Below are 24645 nucleotides of genomic sequence, written 5' to 3'. Positions count from 1 at the left end.
AAAGATGCTGGATTCTTAGAAGGCTCTCAAAATCCTTCTAGTATCTTCTTTGTATCCCTTTTAGTATCTTCTTAGTATTTTTCTGAGTATTTCCAGCAAGTATCACCATATATGTTTCTAGTACATTCGGGTGTTGGGAGTCGGTTCATAACAGATTTAGAGGACGAGGCAAAAGTTCTTGCAGAGACCGGTAGGCAGACGTGGAGATGGTCAATCATTTGTTGTCTTTTCACTGAACCAGGCAGTAGAAGGTCCACAGACCCAAAAAAGAGTCTTACTCCTATGATCAGAGAATGCGGAAAGGTAAAAAGCAGTATCCCAGGGGCTAAAGGACAACAAGGAAACATAGAAAATTGAGCCCCTTAGATATATTACTTACGCTTGTTATTGCCCTGAGTTAGCTGTATGGCATGTCGACATATGTATAGTGCATATGCGAATTGACAGGAGACAAAGGTATCACACGGAGAGAAAGACGTGAGGGCGATAAGAAACATAAATCCTGAAAACAGTGGCAAGTAACCTACTTGCCAAGGGACGTCATAGTTAGATTGTTTCCCTCTCCGATGGATATAGACAAACTCTCCGTCTGTGTCCTGATAAGCGCATGGAAGACAAGGTATACTTCTGTATCCGGTAATGCACAAAAAGTCGTGGTTGTAAGTATGTACAGGTGAACTTTCAGCTTTTGGTATGAATATTAGTGAAGTGTAAAATCATCACTGTATATGCTTTATACGTGAACTGGCTGGCTATGGCGCCATACTGGTTGAAAATTGACAGATAATCGTAGAACAGACAGAGGGTAATGACGTCTTAAAGCATTGTCAGCATGATCAATCAAGTGACTACGACAACGAGATCAGCAAGTGCGATAGCAGCAAGAAGCACTTGAGATTGAATGCATTCGTGTCCTGAAACATGTAACTGTTCGGGTATATTAGACCTATATGCCTATATATGTATAGAGCGATTATTGTACAAAGGGAATATTGGAGTTGATTGTTTACGCAAGCGACATCATGTAGTCTATCGTACGGACACGTGATACAGGTTCTTACGCTTTTCCAAAGCCTCCTGTTTCGACGATCGCAAATTGTAGTCTTTCTCGTAGTTGTTCATACGACGCGTATGTTGGAAGCAAAAGAAGATTGAAGCAAGTACTAGCTTGAGGGAGACTGCCTTCTTTCGCGTACAGCTGCGAAGACCAGAGCGTAAGTGTCGTTCGTTAGCGATTGAACGAGATCGAACGTACCTTTTGCATTTGGAAAGGTTGGGTTCCTGAACTACCTTGTAACTGAGTGAAGCCTCCAAGAGGTACTCGAGAGGAAGATGTCACGAACATTAGGAAACGAGAACGCTCTTCCTGAGAGAAACTTCGCAAAGCTCTCCAGAACCAGGATATTTCGGGATCTGTGGCTTTCCAACCGCTCAACCTTTACGTATGAAGGTCAATTGCTTTGTCTGACTCGATGATTGAGGGGAAGGTACTCACTGAGTAGCGTTTTTCAGTTCATCAACGTCCACAGTGGTAATACCGGAGATAAGCACTACGACCGAAGCGAAAATCAGATACAACTTTGAGTTGGGCAGTCTATCCCAGATTACTCACATTCCAGTTGATCGGGCTCAAAGATCTGAATGATTTGTCGAGGAATGATACTGTTTGGGATTGGTCAGTTTCCTGCAATGAGGGCAATGAATTCTTAACGTACTCATAAAATCCTTCAAGGAACGCCTTGATCTGATCTTTGATCGAATTATCTAGTCGATAAGACACTACAAGTCGTACATATTCTTCCTTATTCTCCTCAGTCACAGGTAAGGATGCGCCGCCAGACTTGAGCTCGACGGATTTCTTCTCGCCAAATTGATCGTCTTCTATGGTAAACTCTTGCTACAATCTCAGGTCAGTCGAATTCGCTAAGCAAATCAAGGTGAATATAACTCACATCAATTACACCAGTGATATCATTGTCCAGCATCCATTGAAGGGATTTGTGATACCTATTACAAAGTCAGACCAAGTAGGTGTGGCATCTTGTAGCTGAAATTAACTTACTCGGGATCGATACTTTCCAAGTCCCTCATATCCACCGTTCTGCCAAGAATTTGCTTATAGAAAGCTCGGTTGAAGTAGGCGTCAAGCAATCGACCACTACAGTTATCGTCAGCTACTATCAAACATGTCTACCTATGATACTAACTCATAGACAGCTTTACTGTAATATGTAAAATTATTTGATTAGCCATTTGAGATTGCCATGATACTTGGGGAAAATGCTTACCCGATAACTCTTCCCACAAATTTGAAGTAAGCCAGATGATCACCGTTACTGCGAATGGGTAAGCGTTCTGCTACCTCGCGTCCACTTGACCGACTTACACTGATGATGCCTTGTTTGGCTGATAGGTTTGTTGGTCTGCTGCACACGGTTCGAAAAGAGCTGATCAAGCAAGGTCAGCTTTACTTGTATGAGCGAAAACATCAGACGTACCAAAATTAGGGTCAAAGATTTGTTGAGCGAGAACACTATACCACTCTCTTGTGACACCTCCCGCATCTACACCATCCTCGTTATAGAACTTAACGCTGAGCTTGCCATATTTGATTTCATCTCCAGTCCGTCTTTGCATCGCATGGAATGAGTCTTCGAACACATACTGTCGACGGATGTTGAGAGGTATAACAGAAGTTGGAATGTGAGAATCCCTCTTTCGTTTGAGCTTCTGGAAGAACCAGTTACGTTTGTTGTCGAATTCCAATACTCTTGGATTTCGGATCAAAAGGGAGAACGAGCCACTCAAAAGCGAAGGATTATTGCGGACAATGGTGTTCAAGACTTTTCGGTGGGTCGTTGTGAATGTCACGAAAAGATCCGCCAAGTCGGAGTTCGATGGAGGGACCGAAGGAGATCGGACTTCTCGCGAAGATCGGCTTCGGTATTTTGAGACAACCATTAGAGCTTCAACGAGAGGAAGCAGGACAGTAGCGATCTGATCTGTACCGCCTCTAGCCTCTACGAAGCTGAGACATTCGCCAAGCTGTTGCCATAGGGTTTCAAACTCGAAAGACTCGAAGACCGCGCTGACTGCCCGTTCCTCGTCGGTCATCTGTTGAGAAGGAGGATCGGAATCGACTTTATTGAGGTGAAGGTAGTCGATAGTCTTTAATAGCCGAAGTAATTGAGCTTGAGTGGATGTTGGTGGAGAGAAGTTGGCGAGAGTTAAGGATCCTATCTCAGCAGCAGGGTCTTGAAGAGCGGAAGCAAGTTCGGCAAGTTGTTGTTGTACCACTCCACCTAATTCCTTGCAACGAGTTCGTAATTCCTGCAGGATCACGTCTTTGGCATCAGGAAGACAGGCCAAATTCTGCATAGCAACCAAGGTAGAGCTAAAGGTTCGGCTGGTGCATTCTCCTGCGGTCAGACAGTTGACGATCAAGCGAAGCACAGGAGCTGGAATGACAGGCTGAGGAGGAGTTTTAGAGGCATCATTGGCAGCGTCGTTAGATTTGTCTTCACTCCGTTTCTCTGCCAGGGGTTTGGTGATAGTGACCAGGAGGGACGATACAATTTCCATCATACCAGGAGTTTTTGCCAGAAGAGGGCGGTCAAGAAGACCCAAAAGAACGACGATTGGGAATTTCGTTTGTGGTAAAACCTTTTCTTTTCCTTTACTCTTCTTCAGTGGATGTTTTCGGAGTCCTACAGGCTGTTCGTGCTCTGTCAAGAAGTAGCTGACAGCGGCAGAGTTTGAATTGACAATGTAAGCTAGCGCTTCGAAACAGCGCTGAGCAATGAAGGTTGGAACATGCTCTGTCTGTAAATGACTGAATAGACCAGTTGGTACAATGGCAGCGGCGGGTGAATCGACTGATTTACCTTTAGGAGTGGCTTTAGGTGTTACCATTCCTCGAAGAGACATCTGTTGAAAGCTTCTATCGACTGCTGGGAGATCCCCGGAACCATCTTGCACTACTGATAGAAGTAGATTGAGAAGATCCGAGCGAGTTGTGACGTTCTCGCATAGGTTGACAAGGACCCGGAATAAGTATCCTTTCTTAAGGGTTTCAGGGAAGAATAGAAGACGAACGAGAGAAGCAATACCGGGTTTCTCTAGCAGTTGGATAGCTTCTCGATGTTGCTTCTTAGCCGGGGATCTTGTTGCTGGTTCTTGCGAGGGTCCATCATTGGCGAGAGCACTCAGATCTGCTGGTTGATTTAGCATCATCACATCACGAAGTTCATTGGTGAGACCTGCAAGGAACCCTGCTGCACGATTTGCAGCAGGCATAGAAGGAGCTGGTTGATTACGTCGTGCGTTTTCCATTGCCTCTTGCATGATGACCTCGGCCCGAATTTCAGGTGGCAGTGCATCTAAAAATTCGGAGTTGATTTGTGAAGCGGTTTCAGGGGCATCGGTGGTGGCTGCAGGTGGACGTTGGTGCCGGTTCTGTTCACGCATATGCTGTTCTACTACATCCGCTCGCATATCATCGGGTAAAGCTTGTAAGAACTCGAGATCAATTCCGGTATCAGTGATATCGACGTCGCGTCCATGAATCGAGATTAATGTCCTGGCAAGAGAACCGGATGCAGGCCCTTCTGTGAGGGCAGGATCGACGTTCTCATCTATGAATGTTAGCCCATGTATACGGATGGGAGGACTTACCCATTGCGACATCCGCATCCTCTTGCACTGCTGCATCTCCGATTTCTGGTGAAGGTTGACGAGACTCTGGTAGAGCGACGCCAGTGGCTGATTCCAGCTCTTTCTTTTGCCCCTCCGCTTCGGCTTTGGCAGCTTCTTCTTCCTCCTTTTTATTTCTGAGTTCTTCTTCTTCGGCAGAACGTCTAGCTTCAGGCATAAGATGATTGATAACATGGACTACAAGTCGACTGGTAAGCTCGTTACGAGCAGAGGTTGCTAATTGCATTCCTTCTTGCCATCGTTGCATTGTAGGTACTGGAATAAACTCTGCGAGAACGTCTGAATTGGAAGACGACTGCTGACGACCACCGTGCGGAGGATGGAGAGCGAAGTTTCGGCCTCCAACCGAAAGACCAATAGTACCATTGTGATCTTGTGCAAAGTCAATTCTGATAGCTTCATTTCCAGCTAACTGACGGCTAGTGATAAGACTTTCGAGCATTTGAACAGCTTCATTCCCGCCCATCTCTTCGATAGCCGAGATCAAATCGTTATAATTACTGCCAAGGGACCTGGATAAACCACGCATAGCAGGAGTCTGAGCAGCTGGATCAGCGATCAACGGATGTTGAGCGACTTGACTGGTTGGTTGAGAGGATGGGCGGCCAAAGAGGCTAACAGTGGGGTCTTCTGCGACAATATTAGCATTGAATAGTGGGTAAAGTGCACAATGCTTACCAGCCAGTATCGAACGGTGACGGCGCGCTTGAGAAGCGTTTGCGAAATTGGAATGATCCCAAGCCCAAGGTCCAGTAATATCAGGGGATTGTCGATGCATGCTGTTTGCATGGGCTGCTGATGGAAAGGGTTCTATCATGTCGATCTCGTCGAATCTAATGGTCAGCGTATGTTTCATCGGGACAAGACTCACTCTTCTTCGTCCATTTCCAATTCAGCCTGATCTTCGTCGTCCTCGAAAAATCCTAGGGATCGTTAGCAGGATGCTCGAGAACTATTCACTCACCTTCCACTTCGTCATGTATATCATCTTCATCTTCGTCTCCCATCATCTCGTTGTCCTCGGTCATCAGCGATTCTTCGTCATCAGGCATATCCTGCAGCTGTCAGCGCGTACTCTTGCGGGGGAAACTTACTTCCCAAATCTCTGCTCCTTCGTCCTCGTTTGTGCCAAGAATGACTTCGCGCTCCATCTCTTCTTCACCTTCCGATCCGTCTTCTTCTCCTATGTCGTCGGTCTGGGAGATCCATCAGCTAGATGCCTGTAGCGAAGGCAGATACGACTCACCCAATTATCTGCATCCAGATCAGATCCCATCGTTTCATCATCGGATGTTTCAAGATCGGTATCACCATCGTCGTCCTGGTGTTTTGTCAGCATATCTTCCATCTGGTATACATCATACATGAAGTGCTTACGGTTATATCATCACCCATATCCATATCCTCTTCATCGTCACCATCATCGTCTTCGTCCTCGTCATCCTCACCAAGTTCTCCACCAAGCCTACACTAAGGTCAGCGTCTACTATTGATGATATTGACTTACATTCCTAACGCAGAATTTCGATATAGATCTGGCGCCGACTCGTCTTCATCCATCATATCAATATCGGAATCGGAATCGGATCCAGATTCTGAGGTATCAGACTCGTTCAAACCCGGTGCATCTTCAGACACGTTTTGCCGTTCCTTGTTCACTTTACCCCATTTGACCGATGTTTTGGATCTAAAGAGAAAGAGTGAGCGATCAGCAAACAAGGGTTGAGACTTACAAATGGTCAAGAGTGCGAAGTAGAGAGACTAGCACATTTCGCACATCTGGGTAGTTCAAATCAATTTCTCCGAGAGCATTTGTAAGGAGACCGACAAAGTTCTTTTCTAACATGGTCTTGGCTATATGCAGGGTAGCATCGTTTATCTGACGTGCTGACCCGATGGGGCGGGAGGCAAGTAAACGGTAAACCAATTCACCGATTGCCCATAAACGACCATATCGAACAGCCAGATTGCTGCCAGTGACAGACTCCCGAAGGACCTTTGATATTGCATCTAATGCAGTTTTGCGGATATTGACCATATCTTCTGGAACATCTTTGACAGTTGCGGATGGAGTGATGTCAGAACAGAGCGCTAATACCATAGAAATAGACCAAGATGATATCGACAAGCGACGAGCAGGTAGTGAGCCCCGTTCGAACGGGGGAATACCGGTTACATCTGGTTGAAGCACCACGCAACATACTAAATCGGTGATAAGACTGGCAATTCCACCTTTGCTTCTACTGGAACCAAAGCCTTGTTCCCGGACAGATGCTAAGAATGATCTCTTGAGAGAGGTATATGATCCGAGTAGCTCCGTTAGGATCGACATGAGTAGACCAGCGTATGAATGAGCGTGTTTGACTGCTTCTGACGTCCCATCGCTTTCTTCGTCAAGCGAAGTACGTACAGCTTGACCTAGCTCTGATATAAGGTAATCCATGAATGGATTGCGGTCCTCTGTTGGAGTCTCTTGGAATGGATCATGCTGTTTGGCAGAGGTAGGGATTGGTTCTGGTGGTTCATCTTTAGCCCGAATGTGGTAAACCGACGAGGGTGGGGTTGGGTTCACTAACGCGCATTCTTCTGTTACGATTTTGACAAAGCAGGTGGGTTGTCGTAGAGCCACTTGCCGGACCTGCTTGAGAAAGTGTTGTATATCGACAACTTTGTTCCGCGTTGGCGTTAACCAGTGTCGAATTTCTTTTCGCATGATGTCGGCCAAAGTTGGGCTATCCTCAATAACATGTCGGAGAATGAGCAGAAGAAGGGGGTGACATCCTACTAATTTCTCTGCAGGCTGTTTGAACGGCTTGAGTAAGTTCATCAGATCGTCCTCTTTGAACTCCATGAAGGATTTCTCCCTGGAAATCAAAGCAAGAACTCGAAGGGAAGAAACGAGTTCGTTGTGGTTGACATCTTCCGTTGAAACAAGTTGTAAACAGGCTTTGGCTAATTTTGGTGCAACCGAAGCGAATGCCGAAGAAGGAACAGAGATGTCGAGTTGCGTGTCATCGCCAATTTTTACTTTGTTGACAGTGAAGGCGCAAGCGGCTATTGTCTCGGCAAAAAGAAGAAATGCTGGTAACCATTTAGGTCGAGCGGCTTGATATTCAAGGGGTAGATCTGATAGCACCTGAGTTGCAGTGATTACGTTCTCTTCACTGAGCATCATACCATCGGCTGCTCGAAGGTAGACAGCAATAAGTCGAAGTCGAGCAGAAACGGCGTTTTCCAAACTTGAATCATAAGAATTGGAGACTTCAGCCAATCGATTGATGAGGAAGAGCACCCCTTCTTCACCGCTTGGTAAACATGGCAAAACGTCAAAAACGAGATCTTCTGCATGATCTAGCAAGGCCAATGCGCGTGTTGATAGATCTTTACGATACTCTTCCCGAAGTTGTTGTAATGATTCGCGGTCGGCAGTTGAGCTATCGGTATCAATTTGCATCGTGGTAGATTCTGTTTCGAGCGATGATGCGGCTGATGTACTGTCCCCTGTGTTGGGAGCTGGACGGTCCGCTGGGTCTGCTGCTGGGTCTGCTGCTGCTGGTTGTTCGACCGGTGCTGTTGCTACTGCCGGTTCTGCTTGGAAGACATGTGGCATGGTCAGGAGCATATCGGTAGCTGCAGCGATGTTGTTTCGCGCGCGGACAAGCGCTCTTTCAGCCGCACCTCTTGAGAAACCCATATCAACCAGTTGATCGACTCTTGATGGGTCTGCTGTGACGGCTACTGCACGCACAACAGGAGAAATGACGGGGAGACGGGTACCGAAAGCAAGATTTGTGTTGGTGTCTTCTTCTGTAGCAGGTTCTTCAGATTTACCTTCTATGAGAGTTGAAAAACATCGTACAGCCGTTTTGACCATGGAGAGAGGGCATTCGATCAGCCATTGTGCGTTCCACACTTTGTAAGCCAAAGGAAATACTTTTAACCGTAACTTGACGAAAATGTCGACGGGGACGATGGGATTGGTGGCACGGTGCTGAAGAGCATGGGTTTCAGGATTGTCCAACAATGATCTAGTTGTGGCGAAAGCGTTCAGGTAAAACAATACCACTTTAACACCAGCCGTAGCTTCCAGTAAAAGGTCTTTCTGCTCTTGATCGCGGTTCTCTACTGGTACAGATGAAAGCGTGCCAATGCGATCAACGATTCTTGTGGCTGTGCTTATGATATGATCAACACCGCCTTTCTTCATGAATGTCAGGAAAAGAGTTGTATGCAACGGCCCTTCGGTACCTCGACCTGTGACCTTGTCAGCAGAAGCAAGAGTGTACGGTTCAACGAACTTACCGCTGTCAAAAAGGAGTAAGGAGCTAATTCCCAATACGGCGGTGTCAATGCCGGTAGATTTTTCAGGTGAACCGAGGTTGTCCTGGAAGTGGCCGATGATTATATCAGATAAAACATTGGAAAGCGTGTTTGCTTGTTTAAGGTGCGCAGCATCTGGATTTCGTTTAATATGAACCAATTTGATGACAGCTGCCAGAATTAATTAGCCTTGCACATGAATCGGCAGTACTCACTTCTGAAAAACTTGGTGAAGACGGCGTGTAACCTTGTAGCTAGATATTTTGCACCACTGTCCTTGGCGATCTCATCGGCGGTCCCTTGTGATCTGGTCGGATCTATGTCATCGGACGGTGTAAGCTTTTGCCTTTTCAGTAGAATGTGTTGGTGTAAAGCGACGCGATGGATCCGACCGAGGTTGGCTAAAAACTCCCCGTTCGCATCGACACCTAATGCTGTGATAAGGGCTGCAGTATTTCGTGAATGAGGCAGAGATAGTGTGTATATGATGTCACTGAGGAAACTGAGTCGAAATCCAAGACTGCGTAAAATCTTGAAGGATTGACGTTGTTTAGAGCTGATGGTCCCAGTATTCATGGCATTCCAGTGCTGAGCAGTATCGTCGCCTTGCCAAACTTCCGCGCACTCCGTCATTGCTTGTTGAATCGATACGCGGATGAGTTCAACGAGATGGGCTTGATCGTTCTCGCCGACATGTCGAAGTAGACTTGACAGGGACACGGCTGCATCGGTTGATCCAAATCTTATTGGCAAACAAGGCAGCTCTGCCAACCCGAGGACATAATCGAGACCACCATCTTTGATAAAATCTTTGGATGTAGCAGCGTTGCGGACAAGCCCGTTTAGCACCTTGAAGATTCGTGAGAAAGCGGAGAGACATGGATTGGTAGGTACTGGTCTATCGGTTTTGGCTTCTGCTTCTGTGTGATTCATTTCATCCAGAAAGTATTCACGTCTGTCTTCTGTCGAGGGTTCAAAGGCTTTTCCTGCTTCTGTGGCTTTTCGCAACAGCTCAATCATAGCTTTCATGATGATAGGTCGAAGTAAGGGTTGATGCCGAGACAGTTCATCAAGTGCGGCACCTAGACTCTTGGCACTGTCCCGATCGGTGAAGATTTTTTCGTGAGTAGGGACATTGATAATACTGATAAGGTTGATTATTACACCAGGGTGCGCGATCGTGAAGTCGAGACCTGATTGATTCAGGCATATTGCCCCGACAGCGGATGGAACAGCACCAATAACCTAATAGATCAGCAATGAATTTCTCGGTACTAACTCACTTCTGGAGATGGAGGAATCTCTTTCTCTAAAGCGTTATAGAGGGTTTGTGGCAATTGCAGTTCTTGCAGAATCGAGAGGGATGTTGGCTCGCTGTGAACGAAAGTTGACATGATGTTAATCGCTAGAAGCGTTAGCTTTGTTTCCTTGGTTCGGCTACTTACCCATTGCAAAAACCCTTGACCCAAATTTGGCTGATTGTTCAAAGATTTGCTTGAGACATTTCGGTAAATCCGAGTCAACCAGATTTCTAAGGCCTTCTGTACCGCCGGAAGCTTGCATAAGACGATGGATAGACCGTAAAACGCTCTTCAAGGGGTTATTGGCATATGCAAGAATTGTGTCTGAAAGGTCAGCAACGAATTAACTTTATGACTCACCTTCTGACAGCACATCCGAAGATGTAGGAAGATTGGCATTATCTCGCAATTCAATCTCAACCTATGGGAAGCGATTAGCTGAGACAACATACAGCGACAATAACACTTACTTTGACCCGTTGTACCAAGAAGTTGACTCCATCGATGTTGCTAAAATTCGAGAGGGCTTGAGGGCTCGCAAATATAATAGAATCGATGAGACCGGTAGCTCGAGGTATATACTGGTAGGTCAGCGATGGAAATATGAAAGAGCAAACTTACGCTTTCACGTCTTTGTCCTGTGCAGCTGAGGATATCTAGCAAAAGTCGAAGGATACCGGCACCCATGAGCATGTTGATATGCACGGGTGAATTGGGGATATATGCGACAAAGGAAATCGCAGCATCGAACAGATCGTTGGGTATAGATTCTTCACATCAGCTTAGTTCGATCTCAATTGCGAACTCACCTCCTTTAACCAAACGTTCCACCATGTTTTTGAAGAAGGTGACAAGCACGCCGTGATTGACATTTGCGCTTACGGCTGTCATAACTTCTCCCATCTTTACTCGATGATGAGCACACGCATCAAGCGCGTGTAAAGCTCCCATCGTGACCTGTTCTCCTACTTGAGGCGATGCTCGGAGCAGTTCAGCCAGTTGAGGTACCAGCTCCGGCTCATAAAGGAAGAGGCCAGATTGAGCGGCATCGTCTGTAGAGATGTACACATAGGTGGCAAGTGCTAACAACCGCACCGTGAGAAGCTGTCGTCGTATGGCGAGGTCTCCGAGTCGAGCCAGACGGATCTTATTCAGCGAGGTATATTGGTCATCGAAAGGGACACTATTATCCTCAGACAAGGCAACAAGTTTATCGGTAGGATTGAGCCAAGATGTCACATTGCCGAAGTCCAGAGTCGATGGACCTGTCGAGGTAGGTAGACGGGGTCTGGGGGTAGCTGGATTGGCAGGAACTGTGTGGCGAGGGCGGACCGGTGTTTCTTGCATTAAGGTGCCTTTGTTGGGAGCTTCAGAAGGAACAGGCTGGATTTTTGTGGGATAAAACTGTATCTGAACCGTGCAGAGATCTTCTGGTAAAGACAATTCAGGTAACGAAGCAAGAGATGGCATATCGAAACCAGCGTTGGTAAGTCGCTCCCATCCTCTCGAGAGTGTAAGGAGTCGATGCAGAATGGAATGTCGATTGGCCGCATCGAAAGGGGTGGAGTTGGCGTATTGTTGGGCAGGTCGAAGTATGACAAATATGGCTGATTGAAGGATTTCCAGATCAGAGGTATGTAGCAAATCGGTAAGACGCTAAATCATCAGCTTTGTTCATCACTGGAGATACTCACGTCATATGAAGAAAAGAGTTTCCTGCTTGTACAGTTTTCCATTAAAAGTCGCTGGACTCTAAGGATATGAAGAACCAAGGTTTTGGTCCTGGGTGTGAAGTCATTTGTTTGAATTTTATTGAGGTCATAGCTTTTACAGATGTCGGCAAGAATATCGTCAAATCGATCGAGCACATCTACCCATGTGTGTAGATCACCCCGAGGGTATTTCCAACTATCGAATTTTTGCAGTACCTGGATCAAATCGTCGTCTGAGGATTTAACAATCAAATCGGCTAACGCAACTACATCAGACGGCTATAATGGCAAGAAATGAGCCGACTATTCGCGTGACAGCAATGAGATTGTACTTACAGGCTGAGTATGCCTCCGTGTTGACTTCTTTACCTTCATTGCGCTGACTTAGTAGTAGCTGAACATAAAGGTAGAGGGATAGCAATTTGATTGAAAAAGGGTTTTCCGCGTTTCAGCTTGGCCTAGATATCGGTGCTGGGTATATATGTATTGTTTGATTATTCAGATGAATATGCTAGTCTGCCAAAGAATGAGACAAATATTAGTATGAGGAAGAAAGAAGTATGACTATACCTTGATTGATGAACGACTTCAAAGTTGAAATTCAACATTCAACGTAATGGGTACGAGTAATGAACCAGACTTTATATCTACAGTATGAGTACAGTCAACCGTGGGAAGCCTGTCTGACGTGTTGAGGTGTGGGGCTCCCCTGTGCAGGTTTATATTACGTAAAGAGCCTCGTTATTGGGTTCCAGACGATGATCTAGAGTATTCTCGGTTGTATCAAGACAATCCCCGAACCTGCTACAACTACGTCCATCATAAGATATATTTCATGCAATTCTGTATATTCAGAGTGTGTTTTTAACTTTCGTATCGAGGTACAAATCGGTATTTACTTTATAGAAGTCAAAATCATTTTGGAAACATATAATCTCATGATAGTTGACCTTTGAAGATCCAGCTGAGCAGCTAATAGCCTTCAAGTGTTGCAATGACAATGGCAGCTCAGCCACCTGCATCCCTACAATCTTTCGACATACCTACATCCCCCTTCTATACTCCTCTTGGAAAACGCAGGGCAGCCTCCCCGACTTTGCAGGATGATGACACTCCGGTCGCTCCCTCTTTCGACCATTTGGAGTCTCACGGCAATGGATTCACACCTATAACTCATCGAGACAAACGCCGAAGACCCAATCTCGCCAATGGCTTTCAAGGTTTGTCGATAACAACCAGTTCACCTTCTACAGATACAGCTCGCCAGCAGCCGTCTGGTCTCTCAACAGATAATGCATCTGAGGAAGACGAAGGAATCGGCTTGAGCCATCATGTCGATACCGACGATGTCAAAGTTGAGGTTCTACCCGATAGGTCTTCTCCCAAAAATCATCATCAGCGCCATCATTCAAACACTCACCATTGGTCTATTCCTAACCGAGCTGGCCCTTCTTCCTCCTCATCATCCACCTCACCGACCTCAAGTGAAGAGAACTACGACTCTGATGCAACCTTTTCTCATCGATTTCAACGCCATAGAAGATATGCAGGCGTCGCTCAGCAGGCCGATGAGATAGTTCAACCCGACCAATCAACGGTCTTTGGCCAAGATTCAGATTTAGGAGTGGAAGATGTTACTGTCCCTTCTCCACTTGGAAACAGGAGGCGAAGAGATGAAGATGATGGTATGGTGAATATGGAACCTCAAGGGAAGAAGGCAAGGAAGGAAGATGCCATTGATATCGATATGAATGGTGTGGAAGCTCTTCGGGGAATCGATTCAGATTACGAAGTCCGAAGAAGCAAGACCAGAACGATATGGCATGAGCCTGAAAAGGACAGTGAGTGTTTTTGCTAAGATATACGTTTCCTCCATAGCTAATGAACTCCATCAGGAATTGTGATAACTTCACTTTCGGATACCTCATCTTCTCGCGGATCTTCGCGGTCTCCATCCCCTGAATTCAACACAGCCGAGGAAATGCACTTGTCTCAACCCGGAATGAAAGGGTTCACCTTATCTCCCTCTCTTCTGACACATCTGTTGAAGCAACAGCGGGAGCAGTTCGGTATGAACGGAAGTCTCAATCAAAACCAAAATTCCCTTGTTCTATATCGGCCTATGGGAATACCGCCTGGAGAATGGGAAAACTCTATCGTGCAAGCTTGGCAGACTGGTCAGGGATATGTCGATTCCGGGAGGTTCGAAGAAGTCAATGATGATGAGTACCAGAATGAGGCGCAGAGTGTAGACATACCAATGGATGTGGATGGAGACGTAGAGATGAGCTGATCCTGCAACAGTCCCATGTTGTAAAGTATCATTACGTTTGCTGTTGGTGTATTTATATCGGTCTTTGTATGCATATGCGATCTACATTCTATTGTAACATCGAGACGCCCAAATAATACGCCATAAATAATAGATCACACGACCTCCACATGTCGCGTCCACTTAATCAACGACAAAGTTGCATTAGAATTAATTGTTGTTTGCTTTGTCCACCTTACAATATCATCATACACTTTAGTCGCGGACTTCAATCATCAGAGTGATCAAGAGCACCTCCTTAATTTGGTGCTTGGATGGAATTCAAGCAGATATGGTTGAGAAGAGTTTGGGTAAGAATGGTGAATGGGGTGAAATGACATCGGAAGCCATTCAAACGCTTCTAGTAAGTTTTCTTTGCAAATGATCTTCGCTGAATCCTATATGTAGCTTGCAAATGCTGTATGGTCCTTTCCATACCGACATCCAATCTTCAGAAAGCTGTATCTCGTCGGCTTCGTGCTCAGCACACTGCTTATTCTCTTGCCATTTTGGTCCATTCTTTACCTATCGAAATCAAATCGACCAAGGAAACAGTGGACTTTAAAGCGATGTTTACGAGTGAAATTCAGTAGGCGACTATGCGGACTGGTAGCCAGATGCGAGATTGATTACTTAGGCAGAGATTTATCGGTAGACATAGTGAGTGATTGCTATCTACAGGGTTCTGCGCAATCTAATTTTGCCGTATAACAGAATCCCGAACAGCTAAAATACTCTCACAACGTCGTTATACCAGCAGCCCCTCCCAGTACGCTTCGAGGACACCCTAAAGATACATTAGATCTACTCCATGCATCACAAGGGCAATGGATCCCTCGATATATCCATCGATTCAAGAGGCAAAAAGAAGGGGTATGGGGTAAATGGAATGATACGCAAGCGGGTAACAAGGTGTATGGATTTGAAGCGGTTAAGGCTTTTTGGTATACTGGTGAAAAGGCCGAACCTGCTGAAGGTATGTGCTGCTCTTCTATTGGTAGTCCATTACTAACAGTTTATAGCCTCTAAACCTCGCCAAATGGGCGATCCTGTCATGCTTCATTTCCACGGTGGAGGTTATCTGTGCGGTACCGCTGCCGAGACGGATCTTACTTCATCAATACCCAAAGCGCTAGTGAACCATTCCCCAATTCATCATATATTGTCTGTTGACTACAGACTTGCCCCTACTGCACCATGGCCATTACCACTTCTCGATGCTATTTCAGCCTATCACTGGCTTGTCCAGACGGAAGGAGTGGAAGAAAGGGATATCATAGTGGCGGGAGATTCTGCAGGAGGCCATCTAGCGTTGGCGTTGACGAGATGGTTGCGAGATGAAGGAGCTACTGTTGGACTCAGACTACCCAGAGGAATGGTTCTAATGTCTCCGTGGGCCGACTTAGGTTTTACCAATGCTTGGGGAGAAGAGGCAATTCGACACAACAAGGATTCAGATACAGTGAATACATATATACAGAAGGATTGAGCTGATTCTTGCTTGATAGATCGATGATACTTTCGGTCCTTTCGCTTGTGCTCTTCTGCTTCGAGCTTTACCAGCCCCTACGATGCACACCTCGCAATACATCTCGCCTGCATCTCTCTTAATTCCCGCCAAAACAAACGGCAAAGAATCATTCGAGAACTTCCCACCTACTTATATTGTATACGGCGGAGCAGAACGGCTTTCCACCAACATACAACTCTTATGGGACAGAATCCAGCTAGGTCGACAAAAACAGATGGTACCCGATCGTCTCTTCGTCAGCCCGGATGGAGTTCACGATTTCATGATCTTCCCTTGGATGGCCGAGGAGGCTTCAGCTGTATATGAAGATTTGGATGTTTGGCTAAGAGACTTATTGGCCGCTGAATTGACGGAAGATGTCGACCATGTTGACGTCCAATCCGAAGATCAAGAGGAAGATACAGGTTGGAGAGATATGATCACAAAGCGTAGATTGAATAGACAGATGACACGAGAAAGTCTGAAATCACATAAATCTCCTGTGATGGGTCCAGTACGGGATGACTTGGGCATGATGAGGATGATGGAGGATATGTCTGAAGAAGGAATAAGGTGAGTATTCGTATGATATCTGCATTGCAGCAGCTGATCAATCCACCAGCATGATTGGAACAGGATTACCTATACCTCATTTCGATTTAGAGATGCCTAAGAGTCCAGAATGGCTCACTCCCCTTACAGCCGAGCTCAGGCCAGAATATGGTTTCGATAATGAAGAGATCCCTTGGTATGACCTTGATGGGTCACCAAATGACGAAGATAGAAAGGATAGGTGAATAATACCATAAGTATAGCATAATATGTTGTACATAGATTCTAGAGCATACAAATATGTAGCATAATTTCAAATCATCGAGAAATCCTGACCTGCCTATCATATCCGACGCTGACAACCTCCCAATCGCCTCTCTCAGTTGTCACGACTGTACAATCTCGCACCACTTCACTGGAAGCTTGCCCAAGGTTGACCGCACCGTGAATTTTGACGCTTGAGCGGTTCTCACCACTCATTGATATCAGGTTCAGATAGCCATTAGGGGTGGTGGTTCTTCGAGGTAGAGTCAACATTATGATCGTCACCAATAAACAAGTATGACTCACATCAATCCAGAACCATCTGGTAGCCAGCTCATCCTCGGTAGAACGAAATCATCTCCTTCGCTGCCAGTCCAGAGCACCGCTAATCTATCCGTCTCTTCCGGCTCGATTCCATATAGCAATATTCTTTCTCCGGTATTTCCCCTATGATCACCCGTCTGACAAGCTACGATCTTCCCAGAGGGATGTAAAGCCATATTGAGAACGGAGAATGAAACGTGATTATCCATTGGATGAGGATTGAAACTTTTAGTTGTTGTTCCCCAATCCTTCACTTCACTTCGTTCAGAAGATGGCAAGCGGATGTAGTGAAGTAAGTGTGAGTTTCTGAGGGTGTACAAGAGCCATGTTGAATCTGGATGAAATAGTATAGCTTCGGGATTTGATTCTACTTTAATCCTATGAACCTCTTGATACCGTAAGCCAGGTTCTGAAGCTAATAAGATGTCGTCGGTATCATCCAGAGGCATGTCGTCTTCATCAAGAGGTGGGGGAACTGCGGATGATGTTGCAGCATAGATGACAATGTTATGATCATACGATGACGTCGCCATGAAATTGCCATTTGGTGAAAAAGCTGCTCTAACAACGAATTTTGTCGACTTGAAAGTTTGAAGGGTTTGTGAGGTTATTAGATCAGTCAATATGGTTCTATAGAAGTTCATCAGCGTCTAGAGGATTATACTTTGCCGACTCACGTTCCATCCATCGAGCCTGTCAAGAGATATCTCGGATTTTGAGGGTGTATTGCAAACGCTAAAATTGCAGCTTTGTGCGGTTCAATGATACTGTCTACCTAAAAATCACCATTATAAGCCCAGTCTCACGAGTTCTGACATCTCTGACTCACCTCGCCTGTTCTGTAATCTATTATTCTAAGGGATTTATCTACAGATGTTGTGATTATGCTAGGTGTATAGGATGAACGATACCTATTGTTGAAGTGTTATCAGCTAAAAACTCCCGTCTTTTGACATCGCTTTACTGACGCCGCTATGCTTGTGTCGAAGACCCTCCTGGGGATTTGCGTGGTTCCAACCGTCAGGAGGTTCATGGCTGAGATACCTTCTATACTCCGTTTCACGCCCTGCAGTTTGACTTCTGACGGTAAAGAGATCTTGACGATATCATTAGGAGTCCATCCCTTCCAGCTTCCATCAGTCGCTTTCTCCATATCGTGATCTATCTGTACATCCTGAAGATTTCTAGTGATCTGCTCCGAAACGTAGTCTTCTACGAGAGTTCTAAGATCAGGTACGGGAGGTTGGCTTAAATCCGGAGGTGGTGTTTGCGAAGCCGATAGAAAGGATGATAGAACCGAAGGGTAGTTCGCTGCAAGGTAATGCGCTACCAAGTTTTGGAGATCGGATTGACCCATTTGCCTAGTGACTGTCCCGACTTTCCAAGGTGATCTTGCGAGCAAAATTCATCCTATGTGAAGAACAAGAGAATGATTAAAGACAAGGAGAGATTTATCAATGCGTTAACGTTGAACAGCAAAAGTGGAGGTTGTCAGCTTCGTCATGCATATGGTGATGATGATGACCACGGCGATGACCGCTAAGCTGTTATTTGTTAATATAATGTTCGAAATATGACACCCAAAATGTATGATGGTAGTAGATCATCGAATCTGGAAAATCTCTATATCACTCTCCACGGCGTAATATAGTACAATGACACCGATCACCTGGACTTGTGAGGAGCTATTACGAGGGGGATCCTCGAAACCTTACGCTTTAATCATCGTCAATCAACCTATTCGGCCAGATCTACTGAACAAAGTATGGAAAGCGGCTTCAATACGGCTTTGTGCAGATGGAGGAGCAAATAGGTTGTTTGATCTGGACGAGGCTAAGGAGTGAGTGTATAAAGTTTATAATAGCGCTGATAATCAAGATATGTTCCAGATGTAGTGAAAGGTGATTTCGATTCGATACGCAGCAGCGTTCGAAGCTATTACGAGTCACAAAACGTCAAAGTGATCCACGATAATGACGAATATTCGACCGACCTGATGAAATGTATAGCCGAAGTACCTTCCAGCCACTCATTGGTACTACTAGGAGGCTTATCGGGTCGGGTAGATCAGACAGTACATACAATGTCACTATTGCACAAGCTACACAGAGAGATATATGTTTTGGACGGTGAATCATTTGCATGGCTTTTGCGAGAGGTGAGTAATTGTTAAATGAATATAGCTAATTTGACAGGGCCAGCACGATATCATAATTGATCACTCCACTATGGGCCAGACATGTGGTATTCTTCCCGTCGGCGTGGACAGCGCAAGAGTAAAGACGAAAGGGCTCAAATGGGATACAGGTAAGTCATATTCGCTTAGCGAATATAGCTGAACTCCGGTTTAGACTGGGAAACATCCCTTAATGGCAATGTTTCAACATCCAACCATCTTGTACCAGAAAATCCAATTATTCAGATAGAAACGGATAGGCCCGTGCTATGGACATGTGAAATCCGACCGTTATAGATCTATGCAAAATATTCTCCTACACACAGTCTGCATGCCCTCAACGACCCTACGAGATATATAAAGAATGTAAAGGTATCACTAAAGGTTTGCAAAATGTCCATTTACTCGGCCTTTTCTTCCTTGGCTTCTTCTTTGACCTCGGCGGCATCTCCGTTAGCCTTTTCGGCATCACCTTTACCCCATTCGGCGAGAACTCGGAGAGCCTCATCGACTTTGTCTTGGAGAGCAGCAGGTGATTCGACAAGGTGTAAAAGTTCGGAGTTGTCCATTTCAAGTAACATACCAGTGATTTTACCGGCGAGATCGGGTTGAGAACTATACGTACATCAGTACAAGTTGAAGCATTTCTATAATACCACTTACTCGAAGATCAATGGGTACAAGGCTTCACCCAACATTTGTTTTTGTTCTGCAGGACCAGCTCGGGCCAAACTTTGAGCATCAAGTCTAGGAGCTGAAGCTTGAGCTTGTTGAGCTTGTGGGGCGCCTCGAGGAAGACCTTGAGGAGCACCAACGGGACTAGGGCCACCAGCACCAGCTCGAGGACCATTGGCGGATGGAGCAGCAGGAATTCTAGCACCACCTGGTCTGACTGGGTATTGAGGAGGAACACCGTAAGGAGCACCGGGGATTGGTTGTCCGCCGTAAGGAGAAGGCATGGGTTGGCCACCAGGAGCGTATCTAGGTCTTGATTGCATGGCATTTTGAGGTCCACCGGGGTAACCCATCATTGGACCACCTCGCATAGGAGGCATACCTGGCATGGGTTGACCGTATCCTGGCATAGGTGGGTAACCGTAAACTGGTTGACCCATGTAACCTTGCATACCACCGAAACCACCGGGACCGTATTGCATTCGCATGTTGGATCGTTGAGCAATTTGAGATTCGAGAGCTTGTCTTCTGACATCTTTTCGTTGAGCAAGAGCGACGTAAAGGGGTTTGGTACCGATCATTTTACCGTTCATCTCAGAAACGGCCTTGGTAGCTTCTTCAGGAGCAGCGAAACAGACGAAACCGAAACCCTATATCAAATGTAAGCAACTATTAACTATGCGTGAGCCATATAAACCTACTCTTGAGACTTCGTTATCGTCTTTCATGACCTTGCAAGAAGTGATGGTACCGAAGGAGTCGAATTCAGCTCTAAGTCGGTCATCATCCCATTCGTCTGATTGTCAGCGTTGTTCTCGCATATATAAACTCACCATCAAGGTTCTTAACGTAAAGATTGACACCAGCTGATTTGGCTTCGTTCTCCATTCTCTTCTCTTCGTGACTCTTTTTCAATTCACTTTCTCTTTCGACTTTACTTTGAGCTCTACCGGCATAAAGTTTTCTTCCTTTGAAGTCTTTGTCATTAAGAGCATCAACGGCTGATCTGGCAGCTTCGTGATCTTCATAATTGACAAAACCGAAACCTTTGTTGACACCAGCGTCATCTCTACTTAAAGCGACTGAAATGGTAGCACCGAAAGGTTTGACGAGCTCTTCAAATTCGGCGTCGGTAACTTCAGGATCAACGTTCTTGACGTAGACATTGGTGAATTGGGATCTTTGTTCTTCGACTTTTGAGAGTCTTTCCTTCTTTCCAACGTGATGACCAACGAAGACTTTTTTATCGTTAAGAAGCATTCCATTGACAGCTTTGATGGCGGCATCAGCGGCCTCACCAGTGGAGTAGTGGACAAAGCTACATATGACATATCAGCACAGTCGTAATAGAGTACAATTTACTCACGCAAATCCTCTACTTTTACCGGTTTCATCGGTACCAACTTTACATGAAAGGATGTCACCGAAAGCGGCGAAAGTGTCGTGAAGAGCCTACTCATCTGTCAGATAACTCCTTGCCCTTTTACCACTTGCACTTACTTTGTTGTCGATACTTTCGTCCAAGTTTTTGATGAAGATGTTTCCTTGACCGGTCTTTCTTAGAGCAGGATCTCTTTGAGACCACATGATTCTACAAGGTCGGTTTTTGATGAGGGAATAGTTGAGGTGCTCAAGGGCCCTTTCACCGTCAGCGGCGTTGAGGTAGTTAACGTAAGCATAACCAAGAGATCTTCGAGTGACAGCGTCTCGACAGACTCGGATGCTGCGTCAAGTCAGCCATCTTTTTATACACTTAATGGGGTCACTGGAGAAACTTACGAAGCTACAGGGCCAATCATGTTGAAGATTTCGAAGAGCATAGCCTCAGTGACACTGGAGTCAAGCTCACCAACGTAAAGACTGGCTGAAGCGGATGGTTGTTGCTGAGCAGGGGCAGCAGCGGGAGCTTCAGCGTTGGGAGTTGATTGAGCAGCTGGAGCGGCTGGCTTAGCAGCAGCGGGAGCTGGGGAGGTAGCGTCGGTAGACATTTTTTATAAGTGTTTTTTTTTCTATTTTTGTAGTGGGATCGACCACGTGAAATTGATAATAGGCAATTACGTAGGGTTTTTTTGAGGACTAAAAGATATCAGCGATGCTCTGAGCGACGATAACTTACCTTTACAGACTGAATCTCTCGGAAAAGAGTGAAGAAAGAGGATAAGAGGTGAAAGATTGAGAATGAAAAAGTAACAAAAGAAAGGTCAGTCCAACGACTTTGCAAAAACATTTCACAACTGACCACGTGGGATAAGACTGCATTCAGCCTAGCTTATGAAGAAAGGAAGGGATTATTATTATTATTACCGGGCGGATATTTGAATTGTGGCAGATAATGTATGATCAGATCACTTTTGTCTTATTTACGCGTCTTGGTAAGTTGACTTTAACATTAGCAGTGATTTCATTTCTCATATCTTCTTCATCTGGACTTCTTACTCCTGGTAGAAAGTAGATATAACTTGTCGTTTCTGGTCCGCCTTCTTTATTCAAAAGACAAGTTGATCGTCATGTCTTACAACTATTCAAATCCATACCAATCCACCTCTAACACTCCTTCTCGCCCTTTCAACGCTCCATCTTCCTCAGCTGCCGTCACATCTCAAGCGAGACAAGTTCTCTTCTCCGGTCTGCCTATTGATATATCGGAAAAGGATCTTCGAGTATGTTAGGGACTACATGACTGGCTGTATGGCGCTGACCAAATTGTAGGATCTTCTGTTGCAAGAACCAACGCGTCTTTCTCCTGTAACAACTTCTGTGAAATGCTTTAGTGGTCCGGACGGTCGATTCTGTGGGATTGCTCTCATCTATGTAGCCAATGCTGCTGAAGCTGAGAAAATCCGAGTTCATTACTCTGGACAGCAGATTGATGGGAGTGAGTTATACCTTGAGTGAGTCATTGCTGACTTAACAGCCTATACGATGTCGGTGCAACATATCCTCCCTGCAAGTCAAAGCATTACAAATAATACCCCTTCAATCCCTTCAACCTCTTCTGCTCCTGCTCCTGCTTCTCGTTCCGCTCAACCTTCAAAGACACCAACTAAAGTACCAAAAGCCAAACCCAATGGACCAGCTGCGCCCAAAGGTGACGAAAAACCCGCAGGACTTCAACTGTTAGCGCGATTGAGCAAGCCAGCTCAGCCAAAGGAAAAACAGTTAGCGTAAGTCCAAACCATCATGACATCAGCTGATAACCACAGTCTTTTGGAGAAACAGAAAGCAAACCTGGCCAAATCCGGTGCTGGAGGCGCACTCCTCTCTCGACTGCAAGGTTCACCCAACTCCCATGCTTCTGCTAAAACCAAAGGCAGAGTTCAGAAATTATCCACTGGTAACGCCAAAGTCGGTAGAGCAAAGGGAAAGGCTGGTAAAGATGCAATGGATGTGGATAAAGCGGTAGCTACTAAACCTAAACCTAAAGTCAAAACACAAGCGGAATTAGATGAAGAGATGAGGGCTTATGAAAGGGCTAGGAGATTTGCTTAAGTAAGTACGGTCAGCTTTGTGTAAAATTGTTACTAATGATGCGTAGTTTGATGACAGGGCATGCATATAATATCAAATACTCTACTTCTTTGCTTTGGCATCTTTATCTACAGGTATAGTTCTGGCAAGGACTTCGTCTACCATTTGCGAAACGTCTTTCTCGATTTGGTTGACGGTCCAAGCATCTATTTGTCAGCTGAATATTACCATTTCAGAACTCACGGAAAGGCGGTTCCACTTTGCCAGCCAAACTGTTTATGGCATCTTCACGGTATTTGGTAATCCACTAAATCTGTCAGCGACCATCTCGTCAGTCTTACTCACCCTTCGAAGATTTTCTCTGTTGGTTGGCTTGTCTCCAGCAGGTATTCTGTCATATTTGACACATAACACCCAAACACTGGCAGCGATCACGTTAACTTCATCTTCAGTATCGAGGAAGACATCACCAGGAAGATCAATCAAAGCGCAAGCGCCTTCGGGTAATGGCTTGTTGCTGAAATGGTTAACAAGAGCATCTGATTCAAACTTATGAGGAAGTGTTGCAGGACCACGAGCTGTAAAGTCAGCATACGTGCGACGTCGAGTTGACTCACCTTCAAGCGACATTTTTGTTTATCGAAATATATGATGTATGGAACAATCAAGTGACTCAGCACACGTCGCACACCCTTATATATAGTACTCTCCGTATCCTTCCTTTGATCGTACAGAACAAAGGTGAGTCCTCTTGGAAGGAGGTATATATATGACTCAACAATACATTCTCCTGATTAATCCCTTCATCTACCAATCTGTAACTGTAACAATTGCTGCAATAGTCAACATCAAGGCATACTATGATGGGTAAGTCGTAAAGATGTAACAAAGCTAACAAAAGTAGGCGTGTACTATTCGGTAGGTCTGACAAGATAATCACAAGCTGACTTCAGTAGCAACGACTGCTAGCTCTACCGCCTGAACCGTGCCACTATTGCGGTATAGGTGGGTACAACGCAAATAGACTTCGCTAATCTTGCAGGTTTTGTACAAGCTATCAAGACTTCTAGAACGGCTCATATATGTGGGATTCCAGTGCTACCACTTCAATCACACGAGGATGTTGTCTGTAGAAATTGCGGTTTTCAAGCGCCATTGCGTAAGTCTTAATCACTATTCATGGTTCAAATACTGATGTATCTTTACAGCTCGCGGAACGGCTTCTGTGCTGTCCGGCAGAAACAGATACTACCCGTAAGTTACGCCGAAACGAATTCAGCTAATTACATAGTGGCCGACGTAACCCAATGTCATGGCAT

General features: G+C 45.4%; 10 protein-coding genes across 10 annotated transcripts; 6 read left to right on the top strand and 4 right to left on the bottom strand.

The window, feature by feature from the left end:
- Positions 1–1057: 1057 nt before the first annotated feature.
- Positions 1058–12421, bottom strand: L201_006800 (uncharacterized protein; the record flags this gene model as incomplete). Its single annotated transcript, XM_066222518.1, has 27 exons — positions 1058–1198; positions 1256–1436; positions 1496–1550; positions 1613–1662; positions 1716–1897; positions 1953–2007; positions 2063–2158; positions 2208–2222; positions 2289–2336; positions 2387–2447; positions 2499–4607; positions 4675–5343; positions 5392–5523; positions 5678–5732; positions 5808–5909; positions 5960–6034; positions 6091–6178; positions 6221–6400; positions 6447–8967; positions 9016–9204; positions 9249–10278; positions 10479–10564; positions 10695–10755; positions 10805–10915; positions 11217–11990; positions 12209–12325; positions 12383–12421. The coding sequence occupies 27 exons, from the start codon at positions 12419–12421 to the stop codon at positions 1058–1060; spliced, it is 9222 nt and encodes a 3073-aa protein (XP_066078615.1).
- Positions 12422–13046: 625 nt separating this feature from the next.
- L201_006799 (uncharacterized protein) lies at positions 13047–14339 on the top strand (the record flags this gene model as incomplete). The annotated part of the gene is made up of 2 exons (XM_066222517.1): positions 13047–13887; positions 13942–14339. The coding sequence occupies 2 exons, from the start codon at positions 13047–13049 to the stop codon at positions 14337–14339; spliced, it is 1239 nt and encodes a 412-aa protein (XP_066078614.1).
- Positions 14340–14649: 310 nt separating this feature from the next.
- Positions 14650–16664, top strand: L201_006798 (uncharacterized protein; the record flags this gene model as incomplete). The annotated part of the gene is made up of 8 exons (XM_066222516.1): positions 14650–14721; positions 14766–14777; positions 14843–14946; positions 14999–15017; positions 15072–15333; positions 15380–15819; positions 15866–16440; positions 16490–16664. The coding sequence occupies 8 exons, from the start codon at positions 14650–14652 to the stop codon at positions 16662–16664; spliced, it is 1659 nt and encodes a 552-aa protein (XP_066078613.1).
- A 73-nt stretch (positions 16665–16737) lies between these two features.
- Positions 16738–18364, bottom strand: L201_006797 (uncharacterized protein; the record flags this gene model as incomplete). The annotated part of the gene is made up of 5 exons (XM_066222515.1): positions 16738–16936; positions 16990–17637; positions 17685–17782; positions 17837–17918; positions 17976–18364. The coding sequence occupies 5 exons, from the start codon at positions 18362–18364 to the stop codon at positions 16738–16740; spliced, it is 1416 nt and encodes a 471-aa protein (XP_066078612.1).
- A 298-nt stretch (positions 18365–18662) lies between these two features.
- On the top strand, positions 18663–18912 carry L201_006796 (uncharacterized protein; the record flags this gene model as incomplete). Its single annotated transcript, XM_066222514.1, has 2 exons — positions 18663–18847; positions 18897–18912. The coding sequence occupies 2 exons, from the start codon at positions 18663–18665 to the stop codon at positions 18910–18912; spliced, it is 201 nt and encodes a 66-aa protein (XP_066078611.1).
- A 178-nt stretch (positions 18913–19090) lies between these two features.
- On the top strand, positions 19091–19480 carry L201_006795 (uncharacterized protein; the record flags this gene model as incomplete). Its single annotated transcript, XM_066222513.1, has 3 exons — positions 19091–19165; positions 19245–19314; positions 19359–19480. 3 exons carry the CDS (start codon positions 19091–19093, stop codon positions 19478–19480), a joined length of 267 nt encoding a protein of 88 aa, XP_066078610.1.
- A 104-nt stretch (positions 19481–19584) lies between these two features.
- L201_006794 (polyadenylate-binding protein, cytoplasmic and nuclear) lies at positions 19585–21846 on the bottom strand (the record flags this gene model as incomplete). Its single annotated transcript, XM_066222512.1, has 7 exons — positions 19585–19798; positions 19847–20508; positions 20560–20579; positions 20692–21176; positions 21225–21310; positions 21359–21581; positions 21638–21846. 7 exons carry the CDS (start codon positions 21844–21846, stop codon positions 19585–19587), a joined length of 1899 nt encoding a protein of 632 aa, XP_066078609.1.
- A 519-nt stretch (positions 21847–22365) lies between these two features.
- L201_006793 (uncharacterized protein) lies at positions 22366–22753 on the top strand (the record flags this gene model as incomplete). The annotated part of the gene is made up of 2 exons (XM_066222511.1): positions 22366–22518; positions 22568–22753. The coding sequence occupies 2 exons, from the start codon at positions 22366–22368 to the stop codon at positions 22751–22753; spliced, it is 339 nt and encodes a 112-aa protein (XP_066078608.1).
- A 27-nt stretch (positions 22754–22780) lies between these two features.
- On the top strand, positions 22781–23347 carry L201_006792 (uncharacterized protein; the record flags this gene model as incomplete). Its single annotated transcript, XM_066222510.1, has 2 exons — positions 22781–23016; positions 23062–23347. 2 exons carry the CDS (start codon positions 22781–22783, stop codon positions 23345–23347), a joined length of 522 nt encoding a protein of 173 aa, XP_066078607.1.
- An 81-nt stretch (positions 23348–23428) lies between these two features.
- On the bottom strand, positions 23429–23956 carry L201_006791 (uncharacterized protein; the record flags this gene model as incomplete). The annotated part of the gene is made up of 2 exons (XM_066222509.1): positions 23429–23532; positions 23668–23956. 2 exons carry the CDS (start codon positions 23954–23956, stop codon positions 23429–23431), a joined length of 393 nt encoding a protein of 130 aa, XP_066078606.1.
- Positions 23957–24645: the final 689 nt, after the last annotated feature.

Source organism: Kwoniella dendrophila, chromosome 9 (assembly GCF_036810415.1).
Source record: "Kwoniella dendrophila CBS 6074 chromosome 9, complete sequence".
NCBI lineage: Eukaryota > Fungi > Basidiomycota > Tremellomycetes > Tremellales > Cryptococcaceae > Kwoniella > Kwoniella dendrophila.
Note: the sequence above shows the minus strand (reverse complement) of the source record. Positions and strands in the feature narration are given on the sequence as shown.